The sequence below is a fragment of the Lonchura striata genome, chromosome 6, assembly GCF_046129695.1.
Source record: "Lonchura striata isolate bLonStr1 chromosome 6, bLonStr1.mat, whole genome shotgun sequence".
Lineage (NCBI taxonomy): Eukaryota > Metazoa > Chordata > Aves > Passeriformes > Estrildidae > Lonchura > Lonchura striata.
The window spans coordinates 59,906,301-59,932,073 of NC_134608.1; the positions used below are offsets into that span (position 1 = coordinate 59,906,301).

Here is a 25,773-nt window from a genome sequence, read left to right on the forward strand (position 1 = left end):
CCTCTTGCAGTGGCAGTGCCATGAGAAGCAAGCGTTGAGCAATGAGCTGGAGAGAGAACTAAGAACACAGGCTCTTAGTCAACATCAGGAAACTATTTCCACTCCAGAAGTCAGGAAGCTTTTCGCACTTGTGCCACATTCTGCTGAGGAAGAGAATCTGCTGTCATGCCACTCAAATGTAAACAAACCTATCAACAACCACTGGACTTAATTAGATTCGCTGTGGCTGTTTCTTCAAATTTGCACTACTGCTCTTCCCAGACAACAATGAACAACCCTCAATCTCTGTTTTGTTTTCTATAGCATACAAAGGCAACACAAGTGTTATTGAGTTAGTCCAGAGCTATGCACACACTGACTTGCCAAATAGCTACTGCAAAACAGCAAGGACAACTACCTACCATCTCCTTCCTTTTCACCCTCCAGGAGTCACTTTGAATCCTGTCTCTACTCTGCAGCTGCTGTTCCTACCTCTGGCACTGCCACCTTGGGGATTTTCATCTCCTGTCAGATTTGGGCTGAAGTACTCCAAGGTTCAGTGGTACTGGGACAAAGGCACACTTTATGCACGTTAATCAGTCAGACAAAAAAAGCTCAGAGGTCAGCTCTCAAGTTTTTCCAAAAATCCCCACTAGATTATACCCATCCAGCAAACATCAGATTTCTTACTGCAGGAGTTTATTGCACTTCCCATTTCAGAAGTGCAAGTGCAGGTCACCGAGAGCCCCCTCCAACAAGCTGATCACAGCCCATTTTCAAAACAGGTGTTCCTGCCCATCCCCACAGGTCAACCACTGGAAAGTTAGAGGTGCAACACACAGAGAAATTTCAGAAATTTATCTCTCACTATTCTCTCATGAAAAGCTCAAAACATTTGAGGAATCTTTAAGAGAATCTAAATGGACACTGTCTCATGCGGAAGAAAAATTCAGCTACATCACTGTAACTTAAAAATTGCAGAATGAATCCACTCCAATGACTGCCATTAAACCACTCACACTTTTGATTTGCTAAAACACACTGACCTGTGTACTGCCTTTCACCTCAAAGCATGTAAATCACATGCTTGACAAAATGTTAAGTTTGTCTCACAAAGGAAAGAGCCGTCTCTTAAGGCACAGCCACAAGCTTAAAAAAAAAAAAAAAAACAAAAAGGGAAAAATGTTTGACAATATCTTTCTAACCTTAGAAAGCACAGCTAAAATCAAAGCACAACAGCACAGAAAAACGAGTTGTTACATCCAATTTCATGCACATTTAAAATACAAAAGCCATGCAACTCATGACCAAGAAGGACAGAGAGCATGCATGTGTGCAATACTCAGCGGTGGGATGTACAAATAAACCACCACCATGTAAAGCAGCTTTCTGCCATACTTCAGCAGCCACAAATGAACACAGATTTCCAAGAGGTACACATTTTGTCACACAGTCTCTGGCTCCCCTGAGCACCCTCAGCCTGGCCCTCACCATCAGAAACACATGGAAACCCAAAACAAAAACCATGTTGAAACTAGGAAATTGCAGGTCTCCTGTGTCTGGAGAGAGAACAGCACTAATTATGAAGTGATTGACTTCTATTAGAATTTTTGTTCTGTCAGTAAAGGAGAGGGAAGGGCTGAGGTTGCTGTTATGCATTTGGCATTCCACATTCATGTAACACCACCTTCTTTGAAATGGTGACATTGATGCAGATTCTGTATCCTGGGGGAGTGTGACCTACACACATTGGTTAAGGAAGTGGTTGAAGGGGTATTTCACTGGCATTATTTCAGACAAGCCTGCAGGAGAGAGTCAGTGCTCTCACAAAAGCTCAGTCCTCTGGATACACAGAATGAAAATGCTGAAGTGTTAATAAATACTATTAGAACAGGAAACCACGTATGAGCATGACCCCCATCCAACCTAGTAAATTAAATATCAGACTAAGTTCGGGGGTTTCTCTATGGGGATTTTTGAAAGTTTTGAATGAGTTAGAGATGGGACCTCTGAGTTTTTAGATGATGGGGTTTATTTTCTTATCTTCTACACAGGCAGGAAGGGTGAGTTTGGCTCACATCTCATACATGGTTCAGAAGGTCACAAGACCCCTAGTTACAAGACATTTTAAGGATTTATTGACTAATAAAACACTGCCAACAAGGATATTTATGGTTTTGACCCAATCCTTCAATATTTCACCTTACAGACCCATGGTACAATATAAGCTCTCTTAGCCAATCGTGTTATGGCACACAAACTCACAGTGCTGCATTCTAAACTCCTTGTTTACCTTTGTAACTACTTTTATTTTAAACTCTAAAACTCTAAACTTTCCCCCATTTAACAATATATCTCTACTTCAAACTATAAATTTGCATTCTGGCTTCTAACAACTACATTTAGAAGCCTTTTCCAAGGTCTCAAATAAAATCCTGTGTTTAATTCTAAGCTTTGTTTTACAAGCTCAAAGTTCTAAGAATTCCTTGCATTCCAGATTCCAACATTTCTCCTTTAATTTTATAGCAGATACCTCTATGTTAGAACAGAGTCAGCGGGGAATCATTTGATGATATTTGTACACAGTCTAATAATGATTCTATGGACAGACACATGAAGGAGAAAAGGTGTTTTCTATATGTAGATGCTTAATAATCCTAACCTCAGAAGAAGTGACGTGTAGAGAGATTAAGTGGAACAAAATTAGTGCTAATTTGTCTTAGGCAATCCCGAAGTAGCTCTTTCAGGAAGGCAACTACTACAAATTGAATATCCCAAATGACACATGGCACCATTCCACAAGCAACCAGCCCTGTGGGACAGTCATTCTATAGGCAGGGTGGAGTACTGGGGCACTAATGACACAAGCTAATTCCTAATTATCCTGCTATGTAATACCCTGCAGGCTTGCAGGGTTTTTCCCTTGTTAAATATCAGTTAGTTTCCTAAACTTTTTTTTGGTAGGCTTTTAGCAGCTTAACAACTGCTGTCTATATTAAATGCTACATCAAATAGGAAAATTACATAAAGCAAAAAAACACTAGGGACGCAAGTGGTGTTGGTCAGAAAAAAAACAGGTCACTGTCAACTCAGTAAGAGCAGACTCACAGGTCATGGCAGGGCCAAGAGACCAGTTAAAAACCAGCAGAAATAAACTTGAGAATCAGTGAAGCACTCCTTGATTTTTAGTGCCTCTCTCTGCAGAAGTTACACAGCACAGTAAGACAGACATAACTACACAGCTGTCCCAGCTACTCTGTGTGCACAGGAAAACTTTCAATTTAAGAATACTTTCTTACTGGAAATTGTTGAAATAATTCAAGGCTATATGAAAACCAAAGCAGTCAGCAGCCATACCATATAATCTAGAAATTACATCCTCCTGTTCTGCTTTCCAGCTCTTGTTACCAAAAATGCTGAGGCCCTCTGCTCTACTTCTAGCTAATTTTCCAGGGAGGTGAAGTGTCCAAAACCAGCTGCATCTCCATACAGTGCTGAGCCAGCATGGCAATGGAGTGTGTCCAGAGAAAGGCAGCAAAGCTGGTGAAGGACCTGGAACATAAATCCTGTGAGGAGCAGCTGAGAGAGCCTGGGGGTGTTTGGCCTGGAGAAGAGGTTCAGGGGAGAGAGACATTGTATTCTTCGTATTCTTGAAGAATATGTCAAGATATTAAAAACACTCAACAAAACATGTGTAGACAGACAGCTTAATTTATATTTTAAAAATAGATCTTGACTGGATGGCAAGCAGTGAAAAAAATGAGAAAATCAGGAGCTCAAAAATTTAAATATTAACTGGGGTTTGAAAAAAAGGCACGAAGAATAATGTCCAATTACTATTAGTGTGAACATGGCTTTTGCCAACATATCTTTTTGGCAAGTATCAAGTGCTAGTACTGATCTATGACCTACAGCACACCCTAACAGTTTTTCAGCTGATAAAACAACAGTAATATGCAGTTTAAACGCTTCATATAGTGTTATATTTATACAAGAGCCCTGTACACGAGTGAGGGGATGCCTACTGTTTTTCAAAGAAGCCATGAAATGCACATGTTTGAAAGTTATCAGGAAATTAAGTTTTATTGAGAGAAAGTAACAAAAACAATGATAAAATCTATTTCATTTAAATCCCTAGAATCCATTTGCAGCAATTAAAATACATTTTAAATTCACATTAATTTTGAATCTTCAACATTAAAAAAGCTTTTGTGCACTACACTTGAAACAATGAAGTGCACTCTTGTGAAAAAATTTGTCGTGAAGTATTAGGTGGTTTAAACATTTTGAATACTTATAGAATCACTACAAGGGCAAGACCCCATCATTCTCAAAAAAATCCAGGAAGGCATTCAAAATACTAATGAAAATTCAAGAGTGTAATTCTGAAAAAAGGTAACCACCTAAAGAGATGATATTTTGCAAGAGACTGCTGCACTGTCCTGAGACAACTGAAATATCCTTGGTATTTACAAAGGGGGAAATATTCTTAAGGTAACATCATAGTCTCAAAATGCAACTGCTTGAACATCTTATCTGTGAAATGCTTTTGGCTTTTGGCTTGTTTATCCCAGCCCTCTAATCCCATTTCACTTGCTAGAAGCTGTTTTATTTACAGTAAAAAAAAAAAAAAAAAAAAAAACAACCAAAACACTTCAAAACATTAGCTAGCACCGTAGGACCAAGGACCTTCAAATATACAGTATAAAATTTAACAGCCCAGACATTTCAGGTAATTTATAGTCATATAAACTTGAATTCTATTTGATTACATCCCGAACAGTTATTTTTATCCTGGACACCAATACAACTTTCCAATCAATGCCCGAATTCACAAGAGGTTTCTTCTCTTGACAGTGTTTTGTTTTTTAATTCCCTAGTATTTTATTGCTGGTTTTGGTCTTACTCCAGGTGAGTGTTTAGTGCCCTAAACACACTCACATATCCATCTGCACTTGCTCAACCTGCTTGACTTTCCAGCCAACAGACTTCCAACACGGCTGCTCCATCCTCTTCGCTCCTGGTGGAAGCCATGGATGCAGAAGGATGCAGAAGGATGCAGAAGGATGCAGAAGGATGCAGAAGGATGCAGAAGGATGCAGAAGGATGCAGAAGGATGCAGAAGGAGCCTTCACCCACAGAACACCTCTCCCCTGAAGCCAAGGACACCAGGTGGAAGAGATGGACTGGCGTAGAGGCTTGGCTTTCCACCACCTCGATTCACATCTTGTACTACCTGCTCTTCCACCAGGAAAGCCATATTCTCACAAGAGGCCCAGTGGGAGCAATTTGTCACAATATTTACAAATATTATCATTTACAAATGGTAGCACTGCAGCTACCACTGATATTTTCTGTGAGTGAGATATCTGATACAGCCATGCTCACGTACTCACAGATGTACGAGGAACAGATCTTCGCGACTTAAATATCAGTGCAGTGAAAAAAAAAAATAAAGGATCACATTTCAGTAGATCTATTTTAATGTGTGAAAAATAAAAGCTGTTTCCCAAAACTTCAGCCATGGCAAACAGGTCTATCATTCAACCTCAGCAAAAATGAAATTTGCAAGAACCAAGAGCTCTTTTGCCTTGAAAATCATGAAAGAATTTCCTTTCTGTTAAACTGAAGCAACCTAAAGACTAAGAGAACCCTCATCTGAACTCTGATTTACACTGTTGCTCCAGCCATCATGATTAACTTGAAATCTGGGCTGGCATTACTAGAATCTCCAGCAGGTACATGGTACCTTCAAATGCTTCATGTGTTATCCCAGGTTACTCAGAAAATCTCTAGCTCAGGAAAAAACCCAACATGAAGGCAGGATGACATTTCATCCATTCCCATCCCCATGATTCTCCTGTGGTTCTTCAGAAATGATTTAAAAAAACCAAACAAAAACTTGCAAAATTACAGTAACCTTGACACTGTTTTCTACAGAATTTAAAAAAAAATCATGAAACCAAAATCCCAAACCATTAAAAAATCTGCTCTTGTTTTCTGCTTCTATGAACAGAGAATAATAAGCTATTAAAGACCACGTTATGTTGACTAGAAAATAATGAGAGAATTGAAAATACATTTGTTATCAAATAGCTTCATAACCATGAGGTCATGATGAGCTAAGATTGCCACTCCTGGATGATACTCGTAATGGTTTTTGTTCTGCCCTATTAATCATAGAAGAAACAGAAGTTTAAAGGGGGAATTAAATAAAACAATTAATGAACAGTATGCAAAAAGTACAAACAAAGTCTTGCCAAATCAATAAAACAATTTGTTCACAGACACAAGCCACAAAGGTTTATCTTGACATTAAGTTCCGTTTGCTCCGATAAGGAAATAAACCAGCAGCCGCGGCTCTGCGACTTTAAAGAGGGGAAAAAAAATGGTGAAGTGTCCCAATTCACTTGTAACAGCAATTCCTTACATTATCAGGACTCTCCTATATATACCCCTGACAGTAACCATGCTCACAGCAGAGCAGCTGACTTTGAACAGGCTGACCTTGAGCAAGCCAACGACCTCAGCAGCATGTACTTCTGGCTTATTTCACTGCAGCGGCGAAACAGCCTCACCATCTATAGAAGTCTACCGTTCCTGGCCACCACCCCTGACTATTTTAAGATATCCCAATACACTTCAGTGATGCACAGTTCAAAGTGATAGAATAACATCTGCTAGCATGTTGAAGTGGAAGTTGTTTACAGAGGCGCTTTTAGCTTGTTCTCGCACCACACTTCCCAAACTGACAAAAAAATCAATTGATTAACAGAGCTTTGCTTCTCATTTAAACATATCAAGCCCAAATTTAATAAACACTGAGCAAGAATTTTAGGTATTGTGAAAGGAGAAAAAACCCCAAGAGACCCCACTCTAGATAAAGCTGATTTAGAAGCTTCAAGTATGCCACAGCAATGGGTGAACTTGAAAAGGCAGCTGCTTCCCGAGATGTCAGGTTTGTACAACTTCTCCCCTTGCCCACTACTTTAAAGAAAAGCTGCTTTAAGGGAGATGTTTATTTGCATACTGGTTTTTAACTGCTATCTGAAACATACAGAAGCTGTGTGCTGATCTGGTATTAGGGGAAGAGAATCGTCTACTCGGATGCAAACTGAGTCATAACAACCCATCCTGCTGACAAGCCCAACCTGCAGAGAGAAAACATTCAATTCCCAAAAGCCACTCCAGGGAAAGTCACTGTCACTGTTCTCACGAGTCCCTGGAGTGACAAGGACCGTGTCTAACCAAGTTACAAAGGCCCGGGAGAAAACAAGCCTGTCTGGGAATTCATGGCCATGAGAATGTTTTTTTTCTAATTCTGAAAGAATGCATGTAAGAAAGGAGAACAAGGGGTGAAGTAAATTGCATAAATTTGAGGGGGGAGGAAACCAGCATAAGCTGATGATAGTTTATTCTGAAACTAAGCATGAATCTGCAGAAGTCATAAATAAAAAGCTGTCCTGCTGCAACAGCATCAGAGCACACACAGAGCCCTCACTGAGCCCAGCTCAGGGGTAGTAATTAAACCACACAGCTCAACTACTTTATTCTCCTTCCAAAGCCCTTTAAAACAGAAGAGCCCATATCAGACCAAATCGCTCTTTGAGTTGCAGCAGAACTGACTGGGCAAGTGAAAACAGTGTTGTGACCACAGAACACAATTATTATCACTTTTCCTCTGTCCCCTCTGATCTCCATGGGAGAGGAGGGTAAGAGAAGGAGAGGAGGAAAAGCCTGCTCTCAGCCACCAGGAACACATCCAACAGCAATTTTTTCCATCTCTCTGAGCTCCGTTGCAACACTATTGACATTTGGCATTTTGTCTGGAACGAGTCTGTTGATTAGCCACTACCCTTAGTTGGAAGGCTGGAGGGAGAATATCACTGTCCAGCTCTGGAATGGGGTGACTGCACTGAGTGCATCTACTCACATCACTTGCTTTTCCTTATGAGTGCACTGCTGAATACCCAGGATCGTATTTTACTGCTGTCACCAGTGGAACAGAAAAACATTTCTGAGCTACGAGCATCTCTTACTAACCAGACACCTTCCACTCTGCCACACCACTGCAGCTGCCCAGCAGCCTATGTGGTCCAGCTGGTGCCCAGTTTAATCTGGAGATCACTTATATTGCTTCCCACTCCCTTTTATTTCCCAATGAATCTGGCTTTGCTAAATAAGTTTGCCTGCAGATCCCTGAATGCCAAAAGAAACATCCTTTGGATGGGAAACCAAGGGCTTATGATGCCTCAGGTTTTAGCTTTCCTATTTCTCACATTCTGTGCTGCTTTAGTGGGTGGGTCTGGGCCTCACATTAGGGGATGGTGAGCTCTGCACAGAGCAGGGAGACAAAACAATTCCTTCTCCAGCTGGAGACCAAGGACAAATGACCCAAATCTCAGGCCCAAGAGCACAAACAATGTGGGCTGAAGAGGGAAAAACAAGCAGGATGGGACTGCATGGGCTAAAGCTGGAATGGGACAATGAACTCCAATATACAAATGGACCAAAACTTAAAAAAAGTGAGATCTCATGATCGGTCAGACATTCTGTGACCATTTTGGGTTCACCTGGGGTGTAGGCCTGGCTGGGTTCTTATACTGCCCAAGGTGGATCCATGGAGAAATCCTAATAAATACCTACTTTATTCTTTAGCTCTGTCTAGCCTCTGTTCAAGCTCAGCTTCAGAAGGCATCACTTATCCTCAAAACACATTTTCAGTCAAGCTTCCAGCTGCATTCTACCAGCAATATAATCTGACACAGCACAAGGGTGATGATGTTTTCCTTGGAGACAGAAGGTGAAATAACCATGGAGGCAGCTACAGGGGCTGATGATGAGCCACTGTTGAACCCCCTTTGGGGGCTGTGCTGCAGGAGCCTGCAGTGAAGCAGCACACTCACTCCTACGCCTGCAATGGCTCCTGGCAGATCCACAGTATTTACAGGGATTTTATGAATGATGAGTTTGGTAAGCTTTACTGAAGATTCATTCTCAAAATCCCCTCAGGAAGACAACCCAAATTAAATCAATATGAAGGTGATTCCCCTTGGAAAAAAACAACTGAGCAGTAATTCCCTGAAGAGTCACCTCTGAGTGCCATGCACTGAGAAGGGCACTGCTTCCCATGGCAACAGAAAGGAAGGTAACCTGGCTCCCTGAGGCAGATGGGCAGCACCACCCTGCCCACTGCACTCCACCCCTCCTGGAAGCTACTGCTAATTGCAGGCAGCCATCCTGAACCTCTCTTCTCACACCTGCTTTCCCAAATGCATCTCACCTCAGGAAAGAGGCAAAACAAAAGAAAATGACTTCCAGAGAGAGGAACACCATGCCCTGGGAAAACTTTCTGCCTTGCAAGATGAGCACAAGAGACCAGGCTTAGAAACAGATGTTTTGATTCTCCTCCTCCACAGCCTGCACTGCATTTTCCATTTGGGATGCAACACTCCCCTTCTCATGATTTGGGGCACAGTTGACCAAAAGGACAGCAACACGCTTCTCATACCATTTCCATAAATGACAAAAGCTTCATCACCTACGCTGTACGTAAGGGTATTTTCTTTTGAAAATGTACACACTGCTTCGTTATTTACCTCCTTAGATCACTCATAAAAGGTCAGCAGTCTTAACGTGTGAGGCCAGAAGCAGAAAAGGGCTTCAAATACCAGATCTCTCTAGTCCACAGCTATTAAAATCCAGACCAGCATAAAAAGAGCATGTAAGCACAGACACTGCCTTTCAGGGAAAGAGTGTTGAGAATAACATCTGATCTTTAAAACAAATAAAAAAATCATCTCTGACTTCAGACAGCGTATAGTAGCTAGTATTTATTCACAGCCATACTCAACAATTTCTAACAATGTAACAAGCAGGATCTTCTAAAAGGCAACAAAATGTCAAAATCTATTTTTCACACTTCTTTTAACCAGTTTCTTATTTTCTCTTTGCTTGACAAAGCTGAAACAGAAACAGGAAAACATCAAATCATTATCACTCCATACAGCCTATCCCCATTTCTCTACTTGCTTATGCCCTTTTAAAATTCAGTTAGTTTCATTTGTTTAGGACCTCTCCTCATACAAAAGTGCCCCAATATCTCCAACAGTCATCATTAGGCCACTTCTCCTCCTGCTATAGGCCAAGGTAAGCCAGCCCATTATCCATTCACCTGGCTAAATAATGTTCCTCTCCTTAAGTCCTAATCCTCTTATTACTCATTTTTCCAACTCATTACTCACATCCTCTTACAGAATCAAAATAGTGACACTAGAATTCAAAATAAACACCCTAACACCGGACTTCAGAGCATTCTCCATTATCATGATCATCAGTTCCCTATGGAATAAAATAACAGAAGCAATGATCAGACTGGGGGAAAAAAAATAGCAAAACAAAACCAAAAACCATCACCAACAAACAACCTTTTCTCTTTATTCAGTTTTATAAAACTTGTTTCAACATGTCATAGTCAAACAGGTCAAACCTGCACTACCACTCCCAGGCTCTTTGAATACATAAAAACATTTAAGTACAGTTATATTTTATATATAACTGCTCCTTATTTGACTGACCAAAAGGACCATCTCTCTTAAAATAAATGCCATCTTAACACAAGATACTCTCTGAAGGCCCTTCTCATTCTTCTGTAAAACTTTTCCCTTCAAATTTCCCCAGCATCATCTATTTTAAAACCTTTTCAATCAAATCCCTCTTTTCTGCTATTATTTACACAAGTCTGGTGCTTTCAATGGAACAAAAAGAAATGTTGAGGAATTGACAGTCTACACAAAGTTAGTTTTAATCACACAACTGGTAGAGCGCTATGCATCCGTGATGAAATCCAGCATGCTGAAAACCAGTTCAGAAGTAAAAGCTTCTGTTGAAAGTAATTTTGAAGTATAGTTGTTAGGGTTTTTTCTTCAAAATTATCTCAACTAATACGTAATATATTAAAAAAAAATTTAAGCAGATGGACCCTAACCATTTTTCTTTTTTTGCCTTTTTATTTTCAAACATTTCTGACTTAGATGCTACTTTAATATTAATACAAAACAAATCCTATTATTACACAAATTTTATGTGATATTAATATACAATATTATGTATTATTATATAAAACAAAGACTATCATCTACTGAAACCTGAAAATTTACAAAGCACTTAAGCATAACTTACTAACTAGGAAATTTTAGGTGCAGATGCCATGAGTCCATATCATTCAACATCATTGAGACAAGACAAGGACATGCACCTACGAATCTTATCTTATTCTTGGGGGATGCTATTTATTTTGAATAAACACCCTCAGGGAACCCCACTTACTCACATCTGAGTGCAATACAAGCATGTAAATGCCAAGGAGTTGCACACTGATCCTGCCAGCAATGGACCTGCCCAAACCCATAAGCATGCCAGAATTCTATTGAGAGCTGCAAAGCAACATCAAGGCAAGTAAAACACAACTACAGCTACTGTACTTTTATGTAGGCAACTAAAAAAGAACAGTATCTTGTCTATTGAGTCATCTGAAACAGGAAAAAAATGCTGGAAGCAGTTATCTGAGGCTAAAGTACTACAACAGGACTACCCAGCCTGGCTGTCCACAGCCTTCTCTCTGTCAGTTCTTGGGGAGAAAGAGTGAAAAATGGCAATAGTTCACAATCATCTATAACTGCCTCAATAAATAAAAAAGCCAAAATAGGTAGGGAAACATTCTCAGACCATGCACCTCAAGTATCTGCTGGATTATAATTCTACACAAACCAGCTTAAGGTAAAACACTTGTCTAGAGCCTCTCAAACTCCTGCCACCTTTGCAAGCCTGATTTGTCCTGAGAGGCCCAAAACCACAGTGACCTAAGTGGTGTACAACTTTTACACCAAAATGAACTCCCAAGGTACTTTACTTTTTATTCCCGCTCATATATATTTTTTGTATAATGTGAACACGCATCAATTCATAATGTTTCCCAATTTAGTTTTCTGTTGATGAATTTCATGAAGTTTTTAAATCCTCTGCTGCAGTTTGCAATTAAGTAATAGAGAATTCAGGTGATGAATCAGAATATTTTATGTGAGCACTGTACATGAAGCATTCTTGTTTACAAGCTACAGGCAAAAAATAGATTCCTCTGGCATGAACTCCAGTCACTAATTTCATCAAGCCTAGAATTGCAGGGCACAAGTTTTCATTTCCAGCATGAATAGCTGTAAAATATTTAAAATTTTCTTCTTCCAAGTACTCATTGTCCTAGTTTACTAGATTCTTACTCAATCAGCAGACAGGCAATACACAGCACATACTAGTGCCAATGGTGCAAAGCAGAACTGAAAAAGATCTTCAATCAAGACAAGTTTAGTTTATAAGAAAACAAAAGGACTAAATATTGATAATTTTTTAATGTTAGGCAGATTGGGTAACTATTCAAAGAAAGTTAAAAAAAAAAAAAAAAAGACAAAACTATCAAAAACATATATCCATTTTCAGGCAAAAGTAGAATGTAACCATATACCAAAATCACTTTAAACATCCTTCTGGTATCACCCTGAACATTTAAGCATCCTATCACTCCCTAGCTCCAGAAGTTTACTGAACTCCACAGCTGCTGAAGGCACTCAGTCAGAATGGAGTTTCTAAGAACTAGGGAAAATATTTACAAGTGCTGGAGAAAAACAGAGGCATTTACATAATCTTTGGCAACAGGATATAGAAACATGGCACTTCTAGGACACTGTCCAGCTGCTTACAGGAAAAAAAAATCCATCATGTTAGGAAGGCTGGAAAGACATCCTAAACAAGCAACTGAAAGATAATTTTTTTCCTTTTCCTTTTGAACAGTGTCAGAGGTCTCAAAATAACAGTAAGTGATGACTTCAGAGAGCAACACAAAATATACTGCCAGGAAAAAGACAACACTATAAAAACATTCAAAAGAAGTATTCACATTCAAAATGGCAACCGACTACAGAATTTTCACATTCCTAGATGGTTTTATCCTTTCCAAATTATTCTTACTAGTTACCTGGAGGAGCAATTATTTAAGCCATTAAGAAATGCTAAAACCTGGTTCCGTAACAGGTAAGAAAACCAAAGTAAAAGACACCTACCTGTAATACCGAGATTGTAAATAAGTTGAACAAATAGTCTTTGATACGTGGCTGGCAGACCCAAAGTCTATGACTTTGACCCGGTAAGGCTGCCGAACAGGATCCACCAACATAATGTTCTCTGGTTTGAGGTCAGCATGGATTAAACCCAGACTTTTTAGTTTTTTCAGTGCAGTGGCCACCTGTTGCAGAATAGGCCTTATTACTTTCAGTTGCAGAGGGCTGAACTTGTTTTGTTTCAGGAAGTCGTACAAATTCTGTTCCAACATCTCAAAAACCAGACAAGTATGGTTGCGATGCTGAAAGCATTCATAGGCTCTCACAAAGTTAAATTCATCAGCGTTTTCAGTGCTTAGCCTCGCTAGGATGCTCACTTCTATCTGCCCTTGGCGCACGTACGAAGGATGATTCTTCAAGATTTTGATCGCCACAATCTCATTCGTCCCCCTTTTCCAGCACTTGACTACTTGTCCAAAGGTCCCTCGTCCCAGGAAATCAAGAACCTCGTAGGTGTTTTTCACCGAGCACAGCACCTCGTGCTGCACCAGCTGGTAATCCCCGTCCCCGCCGGCACCGCCCTGCTTGGACGCCGCGGCCGTGGCCACCACCGTCACCGGGTTGGCCACGCCGCCCTGCAGCATTGCAGGCAGGATGGACAGCTCGTCAACGATCTGCATCGCGCTGCTCTGCCTCTCCAGCTCCTCGCTCTTACGCTTCAATCCGCATCGCCGGGCTCCTTCCAGGATATCCGACCAGCTTCCCTGCGTCCCGGCCCGAGGGGCCTCCAGCTGAGGCTGCTGCGCCCACACCGCCAACGCTTTTGTAGCACCTGCAGTATTTTTTAAAGCAACAGCATTTGACTGCAACCAAAAGCTCTGTCCTCGAGGTCTATCAAGTGGGTTTTTAGTCTGAAAGAAAGTACTAACCCTGTGGGGAGAAATTCCAAAGTTTTTACCATTCACATAGATTTGCGGGTAGGTTCTTTCGTGGTACACGCAACTGCTTGGTTCTAGTTTGAGTTTCTTCACACTACAAAAGGCACTTGACTGGGTTTGATAAACATATGGTGGATAGACCAAGACTTGTGAGGCCATACCTACAAGGGGGAGAGGAAAAGAAAAAACAAGTGAAAATTGTGCACTTTCCCAAGCTTTCCAAGCAGCTGCTACTTCTAAAAGAAAAATCACAACACAATTATGTTCTCCAAATGAGCTGGTCTAAAGTTGTTTTATACTTCCTTTCTTGTGGCAGAACAAAGCCCTCATGCTTTACCAGTGCCCACAGTAGGACTTTAGCAGCAGCAGGTTACTGCAGTTAAGTGCTTCAGCTGGTTGCACAGGACTGAGACAGGCTGCAGCAGAGCACTACATGGCATTTTTCAAATGGGGTCCTACCTTTGTGCTACTGAACTCAACTTTCATTTAAAACCTCCCACCATTTCTACACACAAAAGTAGCACAGTGTTCAGTAACACAACTGAAAACCCAATTCGAATGTTTAGCAATAATTCAGAAGTTCTTAATTGTGAGTCAATGCTACCTGTTACACAAGGTATCCAACCTATTCACTGTAAACACCAGCAGCCTGCCGAGAACAGACGAACGTCACAACTGCCACAGATCAAAGAATCTCACTGGGATGAAAATGAAAGTGATCAAGCCATGTGATGGGGCCCAAAATAACTCAGGGGGCATGGGTATGTACACATAAACAACGACAAGGTTCCAGTAACCTACGATGTACAGTAACCTAATCCAGCCACGGAAGGCAGGTGCTTTCCCCGAGTTCTGTTCCACCCCGCTGCAGAAATTCGTGTGTCAGTGACAGAGCCATGGGGGTAGAGGCACTGACTTTACCTTCCAGGTGTCCTCTATGCACTGACCCAGTGTCCCCTTCCAGACCTGTCCAACAGCAGCCTTCAACTCGTCTGTCACATAGTTAAGCTAAATACTAAGAAAAAGGCTCTGCATGGACCAAAGTGTAACTACAAAGTTTCGGGGAAGTTATGGTTTATACCAGTCTGATCAGCTCCCAAAGACAAATTCAATACAATACCTTAATTAGATCACTTAATCATACCAAGCACATGAAAATTCTGGTAATAGGTATTTAAATTACAGATGAGTCACATAAAACTTGAGCTAGACATTGCAGTGATTCTGATCAAATGAAAACTAACCAAAAGCACAGCATAATTATTCTGAAGCTGTGATTTGATTTATGCAAATGAACATTTAGATATCTTAAGAGCAATTAAAATAATCATACCAACAACTCAGTTTAGAATCCCCTAGTGGGTTTTGTCCCAGCTGCAGAAGAAAACTTCAAAGCCCTCTCCTTTCCAAAGCTGTTTTCTCAGAACCAGAAGATGTAAAAAGCTGGGGACAGCCAGGAAACAGCTGGGCTCTCCTGACACCAAACATGATGGGACTGCCACTGGCCTCCTGTTCCACACCAAGGATTTAACATTAATTACTAAGTTCAAAACACAGGAAAAAATTCCCCAAGCTCTTGACTTCTCCCCTAAATAACCCACCCCATTACAAGGTATATAAGCATTATTATTGACTAAGAGATCTTACTGCCTTTTCTATTGTAACTATATTTAAATAAATTACTTATCCTGATTATATTAGTTAGATATGCAAAAATCAGCCCTCACTGACTGCCTCAGAGAACACGTACATCCAAGCCCCCCTGGAGCTTCCAGTGGCACCTGCAGAGTGCAGGCTGAGCCAAACCTATCAGCACCTTACTATTCCTCCAGTTCTGGGATGTCTCAAATACCACATCTGCCAAAGACACTAAAATATCAAAATAATGTTTGAGTGTTTTCTTCTTGAAATCTTTCTGAGGTTCCTACTAAAAAATACTCTGCTTGCTTGTTCATCACAATCCCCTCACTTTCTGACACACCTGCATGAAACAAGTAAGATATTCAAACTCAAAAAGCATGTACACTTGAAAAGCAAAGAAACTTCTCAAGGACACACTAGTGTGTTATCCCAGTTTGCTGACAGGGGGGTTCAGATGACCAGAATCACTTTCCTGACTCACAGGCACCCCATGAAACCCCTGGGCAGGAAGAGGTCCCATGCACCTCCAGGCAGGAGGGAGTGGGGACACCTGGCCCCACAGGTGACAATCTGGCCAAGCTGCAGCATCCCCAGCAGGTCCATTTGCCCTGGATCTCCCATGACCTAATAGCAAAATTCCTGCTCCCTTGAACTTCTAGAGAAGATATTTCCCTGTGTAAGCTTGTCTCTTCAAAGCTGAGGGCACTAGATGATGACGATAAGTATTTTGAAAAAAATACACTGAAATTAAGGATGTTTTTGGAAGACAGGACAGTCCAGCATGAGGAGAGCCAGAGGGACCAGAGGCCCGCTCAAATCCTCACCTGAGCCCATAAGGACCACTGGCATTCAAAAATGTGTAAATTTTCTAGAGCTCATGCTGTTCAAACCAGTCCAGAAGGTCTAGAGGAATACAGTCCCAGCTTCCTCTTCAACATTAATTTCAGCTGGATAAGAAAAACTAGACTATCCCCTTTTAGGGTTAGTGTGTTTCTTACAGGCCTAACTCCACAACACTGAACTCCGACCAAAGTAACAGCTCTGTTTGCAGATAAGAAGTGTTTACTGAGGTATTACAAGAACATTTTAGCAACTAAAAAAAAAAAAAAAACTTAAAAAAAAAGAAAATTGACCATTAAATAGAAGAGATAACATACGCTGGAAGAACAACCTTTGATACAATCATTACAGACTGAACTAATAAAATAAAATTTTACTCCCCACAAATAAAAATAGACTTGTATAATCACCTAGTTTCTTACCTTCCCCTAAACACTTCTTCATCACTCCCATGATTTTGTTTGTCTTTTTCTAAAAATACACTTCTAGATGCCAATGTCACTTGGAGTAGCCACAGTATCTTCACGTAACCAGTGAATCCTGTGAAACAGGCACATAAAACCCTGAAGCATCTTACACCTGAGGTTGCTTAAAGACCTCTGCCACACATTCACAGTGCTCAGAAGGCATTTCAGACAGAAGCGCACTCTATCCAACATATATGCAATGAAATCCATCTGAACAGCATGGAACTACCCAATACATCCAGCTGTTGGAGGCCTTTGCTTTGACAACCTGAGTTGATAAACAGAACTTATTTCTCCCCACCCAGATGAAAACAAACCCCCCCACACAGCAGAGCTTCACAAAAAACCTTGAAGAAAAAGAGAAAAATACCACAAACCTCTACTGTAACAGCACTGCTGTGTTGTAAAGGGTTTTTTGATTATTTGGGGTTGTGGGTATTTTTGTGGTTGGGGATGGTTTGGTTTTTTGGTTCTGTTTTTCCTACTGGGTTGATTTTTTTTGTGGGGTTTGGAAGCTTTTTTTTTAAAGTATTTTCAGGTATTTGGATTACAATACAATCCTATGGATAGCTACACCTGAAAGAATAGAGTTATTGTGTTGCAGCTTTTTTGTTGCCCATTTTTTTTAAACCAGGACTTCAAGCAAAAGAATTTTCACCTAGCAGAGAGTGGATCTTTATTTTCCCCTGTCACAAAACATTTCACTGAGTTCATACATCCTTCTTCATACTTGTAATGAGACTGCTCCTGCTTCCTCATACAAACTGAAGCTGGTCAGACTACAGCCACATTAACAGACACAGCAGCAGACCCAAGAGAGGGATGTGTACAGCCAAACAGCCAGTGCTACAGGAAAGAAAAAAATCTTCTGTGCTCATTTCAGGGAGGTTAGTTGACCCTGAACACATTTTCCAGATAAATTTAATTTATAAATTAATTAATTAATTAATAATAAAATAATAATAAAATAATAAAGAAATATTATTTTTATATTATAAAATAATATAAATAATTTTTAAATAAAATAAAATTTAATTTCAAATAAAAAAATAAAATAAATGTGTGCACTACAAGAGCCCTCTAGGATGCAAAGCAAAGCACAGTAAGCAAGACTGAAAAGTGCAATTTCCAGGTGACCGTACTACAGGCAGTCTCGGAGTTACTTCCTACTTCAGTTTTGGCCTCAGAGAAGTTGCCCCACATTGCCACAGACATATTTTTATGCCTTCTTCTCCTTCCCCAAGAGCAAGGAAAGTGTGGCAACCTCACTCCAGCACAGCACGTGCTCCTGGGTAGTGGTACACACAAGCTGAATTTGGTTCTGGAGTTCCCCAGCTTGTATTCTCCAGTTGGAGGTCGCTGCATCCCACCTCACTGCCAGTGAATGCTGCAGGGAATGTGCACAAGAAAGGCTGTCCCAAAACACCCACTGTTAGCACCTCTAGAAAGGCTTTCTTTGAAAGAACCAGTCTGCTTGGTTTGAATCAGAGAGAACTGGGAAAACTTGGCTTATTAAACATGAAACCATACAAAACATGTGACTTCTGAGCCGAGTTAAGGCTGTGAGTTCTGAACTCCTGAAAAAAGTATGAACAAAGTAGCGAAGCAAACATATTTCAACTGAGTAAATTCATTGTTTATTCCTTTAAATAAATTAACTAATATCTTTTCAAAAAGCAATGTCAGTGGACAGGAGGCACTTCAGTTTGTTGCCCCATAGCCAAGGTTCCCTCTAGAGAAACTGAGCAGGGAACCACATGGATGTGTCTCAGCAAAATGAGGCACCTCTGGTTAATACCTTGCTAACGTTCACCTAAGTTGTGGGAACCCCAGCCTTACTCTGGGGTCCCATGTGGTGGTGAAATTCCTCCTCCAACCCGTGCTTCCAAAGAAAAACTGCGCAGGCTCTTGCTGTTCAGTCTCAAGGCAGTTTATTGTGAGTTATCTAAAAGATTTTCTTCTCGAGCTGCTTGGTCAGCGGCCCGGGCAGAGGCACACACACACACCCTGACATCCTCTCTGTCTGCTGTCTTCTTCTTCTCTCTACCCACCCAGGGCTGCTGCTATCTTCTATATGATATATTACGTATTACATGTTTATAGTTTTCCCCCAATACCTACTACCTATGTTACAAAGTGCTTTTCTACTCTAAACCAATCTGTGAGTGCCAACCTCACCAAGAACATGGAGGCAAGGAAGGAGAAGGAGGAAGAACAGGATCAGCCCACTTTCCTCCATCTTAAAACTTCTGACCCCCATGTACAAAGTAAAAACCCCCCTGTACAGGTGCTAAAACCCCCCTGTACAATACAAAAAAAATCTCCCCTCTGTTTTGTAACTACTTTTACTATACTATCTAACCCTTTGTGACTGCTTGTTCCACCTCCAAAGTTGGTAACTCATTCCATGGCTCAAACTCAAAATCACAGCTGTTTCCAGCTGCCTGTCAGGGTCTAAAATGCTTCTGACCAAGGCCTGGAACCTCTAAAAATGTCTGAGAGACATTTTGAGTTACAACAACTAAGTGGAACAATGCTCTCTACTTCTCAAAATTACATCTCCAGCCTTCTCGGGCTAGGCAAACTCAGCAACACCACCGACTTGGCAGACTGTGACAACCTGCAGCAGCACAGGCTGCCCCGGGCCTGAGCACCATTAATAATTAACTGTACAGGGACATTTCCACCTGACTGAGTGGGGGGTGCGTGGCAATGTAACTGGTTAATAAGGCCACTGCAGGGGAGCTCGGGAGAAATTGCCACACTGCTCCCTTAATTTGTCTGCAAGACGCACAGCTCCTTCTCCCTGCCCCAGCAGCGCAGTCACCCTGCTGCTCCTGCTGTAGTGAATTCCCAGCCACAGGCAGCCACCTCATAACAGAGTTAAACTGTAACCCAAGAAAACTTGTTTTCCAACTGCTTTCAAAAGCCACCTCCAGAACTCTCAGAACCCCCTCGCAGTACAGCTGGGCATCCAGGGAGGCTTTTAAACACCCAGTAACTTCCAGCAAATGCACAACTTGAGCAGTGGCACTTACGGAATGTTTTGTTTACATTATGCATCACTTTGGAAACGCTATAAGGATGCTAACTATTATTTTTCCAGGTAAAACAATTGTTCTTTTCATCTTAGGTGCCACCCAACTTCTCAAGTTATTCAGCAAATACAAAGCTGAATTAGTTGCCCTCTCTTTCCACACAGATTACCAGCATTACCAGCAGTTCATTACCAGCAGTAGCAGCACCTCTACGTTATTGTTTATTTTGAATGAGTAGCTGAACAAGCTGTACTGATGCAAGTACTTTCATACCCCCGTGGCCTGTTCACCCTGAGGAATTCCCTCACGCCAGCTGGACAATTAAAAACAAAGCACTGGCAATTGGGGTTTCATGCAATTTATAAAGGAAAACATATCCACAGAGAGTGTGAAGTGCCCAGAAATACAAACCAGGGATTCCCTCCCTCTGGCCACCTCAAAACCAGCTCTGAGAAGACTTGTGACCCACAGAAGGGAGAGAGCAGAGCAAAGGAGAAAGCACCGAGGTGTTCCAGGTAACTTGTGCTCTATAAATGGTTTCCTCACACAAGGACAGAGGCAATTCTGGACACAAACTGCACCGGCACATACAGAGAGCCAGGAGATGCAGGAGCAGCTGATGATACCTCACCAAAAACCAGCACCCAGTTCTGGGGCAGCAACCAGAGATGCAGTTTAATGACAAAAAGAATCATTACCATTCTTGACTAAAACTCATGTTTCAGAGCTCAGGGATTTTGGCCCATCATTCACCAGGAGAATTCAGCTGAGCCAACACAGCCTTTGCCCAACATGAAACCTCAGTCCTGCACAGGTCCAGGCTGAAAGGCCAAAGATCAGCTCCAAGTTTGAGAGAGTTTGTGGGAAGCAAAGGATACAATGATCCAATTCTGTCCTTGCAGAACATAGTTACTAAACCCCCCAAAAATAAAAGATGTTACAGGCTGGTTTAGGTCAGTGCAACAGTGGAGATATTTTTAATCAGACACCACCAATGTTGCTCTGATAGCAGAATTTGAAAATATCAGTTGGTTTAAGTGTGATACAAACCAGTCTCAATTGCACCATTGTCTCGATCCTTGGAAACAGAACTGACGCCATACACTGAGCACAAACATATTTTACATAAAATATCAGAGTGAACTGCTGTGACTCAACGCTGCCATAGCACCAGCAGCAGTACTCAAGAACACAATTGCTTTATTCACATTTTCCACGAATATCAAAAGCTCAATCTTGTGATACCAATATGACTGCAATCATAGCTAAAAAGATAAATGAAACAGTCCTCAAAGCATTTCTTTTCCTTCTGGGCAAGCTGGAAAGCAAGCCAGCAGCCCCCAGTGAGAACATGCCCTCCAAATCAGAATGTGCCACCATCAACATAAACAGCACATTTCCACAAGCCAGGGCTTCACCAGCCTAATCTCTTCTTTTAAAGACTAATTCTTTTTGAACCTGGGAACAGCAGGCACTCTCAAATAAAAGTCTCTAACAGTGGAGTTTAGGAGAGCCCACACCTTCTGCAGGACAGAAGTGCTGAAGGATCCATTCAATTCACTGCTACTGTCTGCCACTCTTCAATGCAGCAGGAGGGACCAAGGCAAGCAGAGAGGCAGGGCACTTTTTCCATTGCCCTAAGTATTTCCAGAATATTTTGCCACCTTCCCTAAAGCAGAACTAAAATTTGATAGAGGGGATTAGCCCAAACTGCCTGTTGGTATATCACATGTTCAAAATCCACTGCATTTAAAAAAAAATCCTTCTTAGTCCTTTCTTATTTCCAGTAATTTTCTTTTTATGCAATTGCTTAATTTTGTATTTTTTAGAATGCTGGGCTTTTGTTACAACTAGAAATAGATCAACCCATCCAAGCAACTTACTTTGAAATTTCATTTTAGAATAGCTCTAGACAACACCAAAAGCAGCTCCTGTAAGAATATACATCTAGATGTTTATTTCCTCTTCACAGAATGTAAGGCAGAACATCTGCATGCACATGAAGGGATCCTACTTACATAGAGTCCAACAAGTCCTCTCAACTACTCAATATGAGGAGGAAACTCATCCAAAATTATCTTCCTCCCTCTCACTAAAAAACATTTTCACCTGGACAAAGCAAACCAACAAGCAATTAAAACCAAAACAAACAAAAACCAAACAAATGAAAAAAACCCAACAACAACACAAAATTCCTGTTTTCCCTACAGGACCTGCACATTAAGTCTGCCAGCAGCACACACACAAAAAACCTGTTGAGTTCATTGAGTCTGACCTGCAATGCAAAAATTTGCAAATCAGGCTCTCCTGTACCAAGGAGGTGAATAAAACTTTCCTACACATTGAGAACCACCTGGTAGTAAGCAATATTTGAGTTCAAACTTTGCCCAAATACATAGAAAAATCAGGCCCTCTTCCAAGAAGACCAACCAGAATGTCATTATCAAGTGGTTAATGAGTTGTCAAGACAGCACACCTATTCAACTTCCTCTGCAACAAAAATGTCAGAGTAAATAGGAACGTTAGCCTTTATTTGTTTTAAAACTGACTTAACTGTAAAATAATTAAGGCATCTAATCCCTTACACTTATCTTGATTGATCTTTTTCTGCTGCAGTTTTCAGGCCAGTTGCCCCAGCTACATCCAGTAACAACTTTCAAACATATACAGACTGAGGTAACACACACAGAGTAAGCACATGTTTGGAAGGCATTTTTACACATACACAGAAAAAAACCTCTGTGAAGCCCCAGTATTTTTTCCATCATAAAAATCCATTATTTAAAAGTGGTTTGAATATTCTGCTATTACATAACAGGTTTTTATTTCCTTGGAAGCAACACCATCATGAAAATAGCATTGGTTGCTTGCTGAAAACAGCTGTATAATTGGGCATGGCATTTACTGTACAACAGTAAAGAAAAAATAGAGGGAAAAGGTTTTTACCACTTCTTTCAGCTTTCCAAGGATGTAGAGAAGCAGTATTTCCTGCAGGTAAGTATCAGTCCATTAGAAATCCATTCTTTCTCACAGAAGGATCAGCCTTCTGTCTCCTACCAAATCAATAACTGTAATAACCCATATTATAATGCTTCCCAAAGCCACCAGGGCAAGAAATGTCCCCCCTCCTCCCCTATGCAAAGAAACTTTTCAATTTAACTACACAGAAAGCATGTGAAAAGAAAGATTATATGCAGCATATAACCCACTACCTGGGGGCTATAATAATACTGATTAATGTGCATACATTTTGTCTCTATTGTATTTCCTTCATGTTTAATAATCTTTCCACTTGTAGCATAAATAAACTTGTAACAGCCAATCTTGTTTTAATCTTCAGAAAAATGTTTAGACACCGCTGTGACAGAGTTTTAAAAACACATCTAGTCTCAAACAGCATTTGCCACAAAGAGCTTCCAAAGCATTTCTCGGGAAAATTTCCCACCATGTCCTCTTGCTGGGCTAAGAGCTGACACAGTCCAAAGGAAGAAGCCAGCCCACAACATCATTACAAAAGCCATAAAGAAAAGTTATTAAAATCAATCTTTAGCATCTCAAGAAAGCAATCCACTCCTATTAGGGTGAATACAAACTATTTCTGTGAATCACAAAATAAGTTGGCATTAAAAGGAAAAAGGAGACAAAGAGCTTTTTTCTCCTCTTAGGAATAAATCTGGTTCCTTCTGAAGGGCTTCACAACATCTCAAATTCCCACACTTAACAGATTCAAATGCTGAAAAACAAAGATTATCTGAGTACCTCTTCTACCCGTATACAATCCCTAGAAATCTTCAAAAAGAACTGTGGAAAAAACTTCTCAACTGGAACAAACAGACTGTAGACAAGCAACCAAGTCCAAACCAAGTCCAATAGTTCAAACAAAACCAGAAAAAAAAAAAAAAAAAAAAAAAAAAAAAAACCAAAAAAAAAAGGGAGAATTGGAGAATTGAAAGGAAAGGGGTAAGAAGTAGCAGATGACCAAAGTTTCTAGGAAAAACTCAATGAAGTTGTTGACAAAATAATGATGCACATCAACAGCTTCATTCAAAAAGGCAGAAAGGCATCTTACAAGAAACTACTAAAAATCTTCCTGGAAATTGTTTAGTTCCATCAATTGTGCCAACACAGAAAAAAACTGCACCATAGGAAAGAGGAGAAAAAAAATCAATATATTTTACTTAAACTAGTGGAATTTGGTAAAAGTTAAAATAGCATTTTTTTAAAATGCATACAAAGGACCAAAACAAAGCTGCAGACATGTTGAGACTGTGGAAACACAAGAGATGAAATGTTTAGTCTATCTACATATGAAAAAGTAAACTACTTTTGCAAAAGTAAATTAATAAAGCTTTAGAAAAAAATGGGTATATAAATACTTTTTATGGATACCCGATACTAGTGGTTACCCATATCAGTAAGAAAAATTTCTTTTCCTCCCTTACAAACTTTCTAATGATTATTGGTAATGAAGTAATTTTCCCTCTGCATTTTTGCCTTTATAGGCGAGTTTCTTCATGCAGCCCCTGAGCTTGCACTAGGTCCCATCCAGCGCAGGCAGGCACTTGTTTCAGTCCATTCCAGCAGGAACAGGGAGAGGTTCAGGTGGCAGCTGACACCCAGAGACCCAGGGAGCAGGCCTGCAGGGACCTGGTCACGCTATAAAAGCAGCAACCATCTCAGCAATGAGAACACCCCAGCCCCACACAAAGCACAGCTGCAGCAGCTGTGCTTATTGCAATCCCAGCTGAAGTTGCTCTCCTGGCACTTTTTCCTGCCCAGGCACCAGTTTTGCCATCTCACTTCAACCACTGCAAGATGAGGTCAGCACAAGGCAAGGAGACCAACTTCCATCTCACAGTTCAAGTAAAACAAAAGAAAACTCCTAAAATAACCCAAAGCAGGTTTTCTCAGGTACTGGTGGCTGCTTGCCCCAAGGCAAGCTGCTAGACAAGCCAAACTTTGTAATAAAAATCTTGCCTCACCCAGTAAATTAAGTTCCTTGGAAGTTTGGTGTCCTGGTGACACAAAGAGCAGCTGCAGGACAGTGGAGCGAGACGACCCAGAGCAGCTCAGCCTCCAGAACAGAACAGAGCACAAGACACTCAGACCAGTGGATTATGAAACCCAACAGGCCTGGAGAAGTGGCCATGGGCATCTCCAGTCATCTCCAAAAGCTCCTCTTTTCAGGGTGTTTATGAGACTCAGTATCAGGACCTGGGTTTTCTTGCCCATAAGTTTTCCAGCACATTCTAAATGGGTGGTTACCACAGCACCATATGTATCCAGCAAGCGATGCTCATACAAATAAAAACAAATATCCATTTGGCAATAACCGATTTTTTACATTAGAAATGTTATTTGTACTTCATTTGTAATGTGCTTTAAAAAGCACTAAAAAGATTTCTGGAACTGTTACATTATTTCAGCAAGAATGGAAAGCATAAGTTTAAGATTACTGATTTTAAAGATTGCTTTTTTGATGGAAGTGCCCCTCCTAACATGCAAAAAAAGTTCTCTGTATGTAAGAAGCCAATTACTTTTTTAATATTGGGAGTTGTTGTAGCTTTGATCGTCCTAAAAGATAGGAAAATATTTCTTATGTCTATTTTGTCTTTGGATGTTTGACTGCATCTTCTTTCATTGCTCTGTTTTGGAACTTGAACTTAGCATTCTCCTGTTATACCCAAATACTGTAGAGCTTAAAAGAGCTGAATAAAAGGAGGGAAAAAAGGATTATATTCCTTACTTACAAAAATTGATA

General features: G+C 40.7%; 1 protein-coding gene across 3 annotated transcripts in view; it reads right to left on the reverse strand.

Moving 5' to 3' along the window:
* HIPK3 (homeodomain interacting protein kinase 3) overlaps positions 1 to 25,773 on the reverse strand; it is a 68,657-nt gene that overhangs the window by 38,572 nt on the left and 4,312 nt on the right. For 2 of the 3 annotated variants that reach the window (XM_021527593.3, XM_021527594.2), the window contains exon 2: positions 13,092 to 14,187. In XM_021527593.3, the coding sequence (XP_021383268.1) occupies positions 13,092 to 14,185 (1,094 nt within the window). In that variant the 5' untranslated portion in view covers positions 14,186 to 14,187. Of the gene's footprint in view, positions 1 to 13,091; positions 14,188 to 16,929; positions 17,048 to 25,773 lie in introns of all 3 variants that reach the window. The other variant, XM_021527592.3, reaches the window with a different exon arrangement.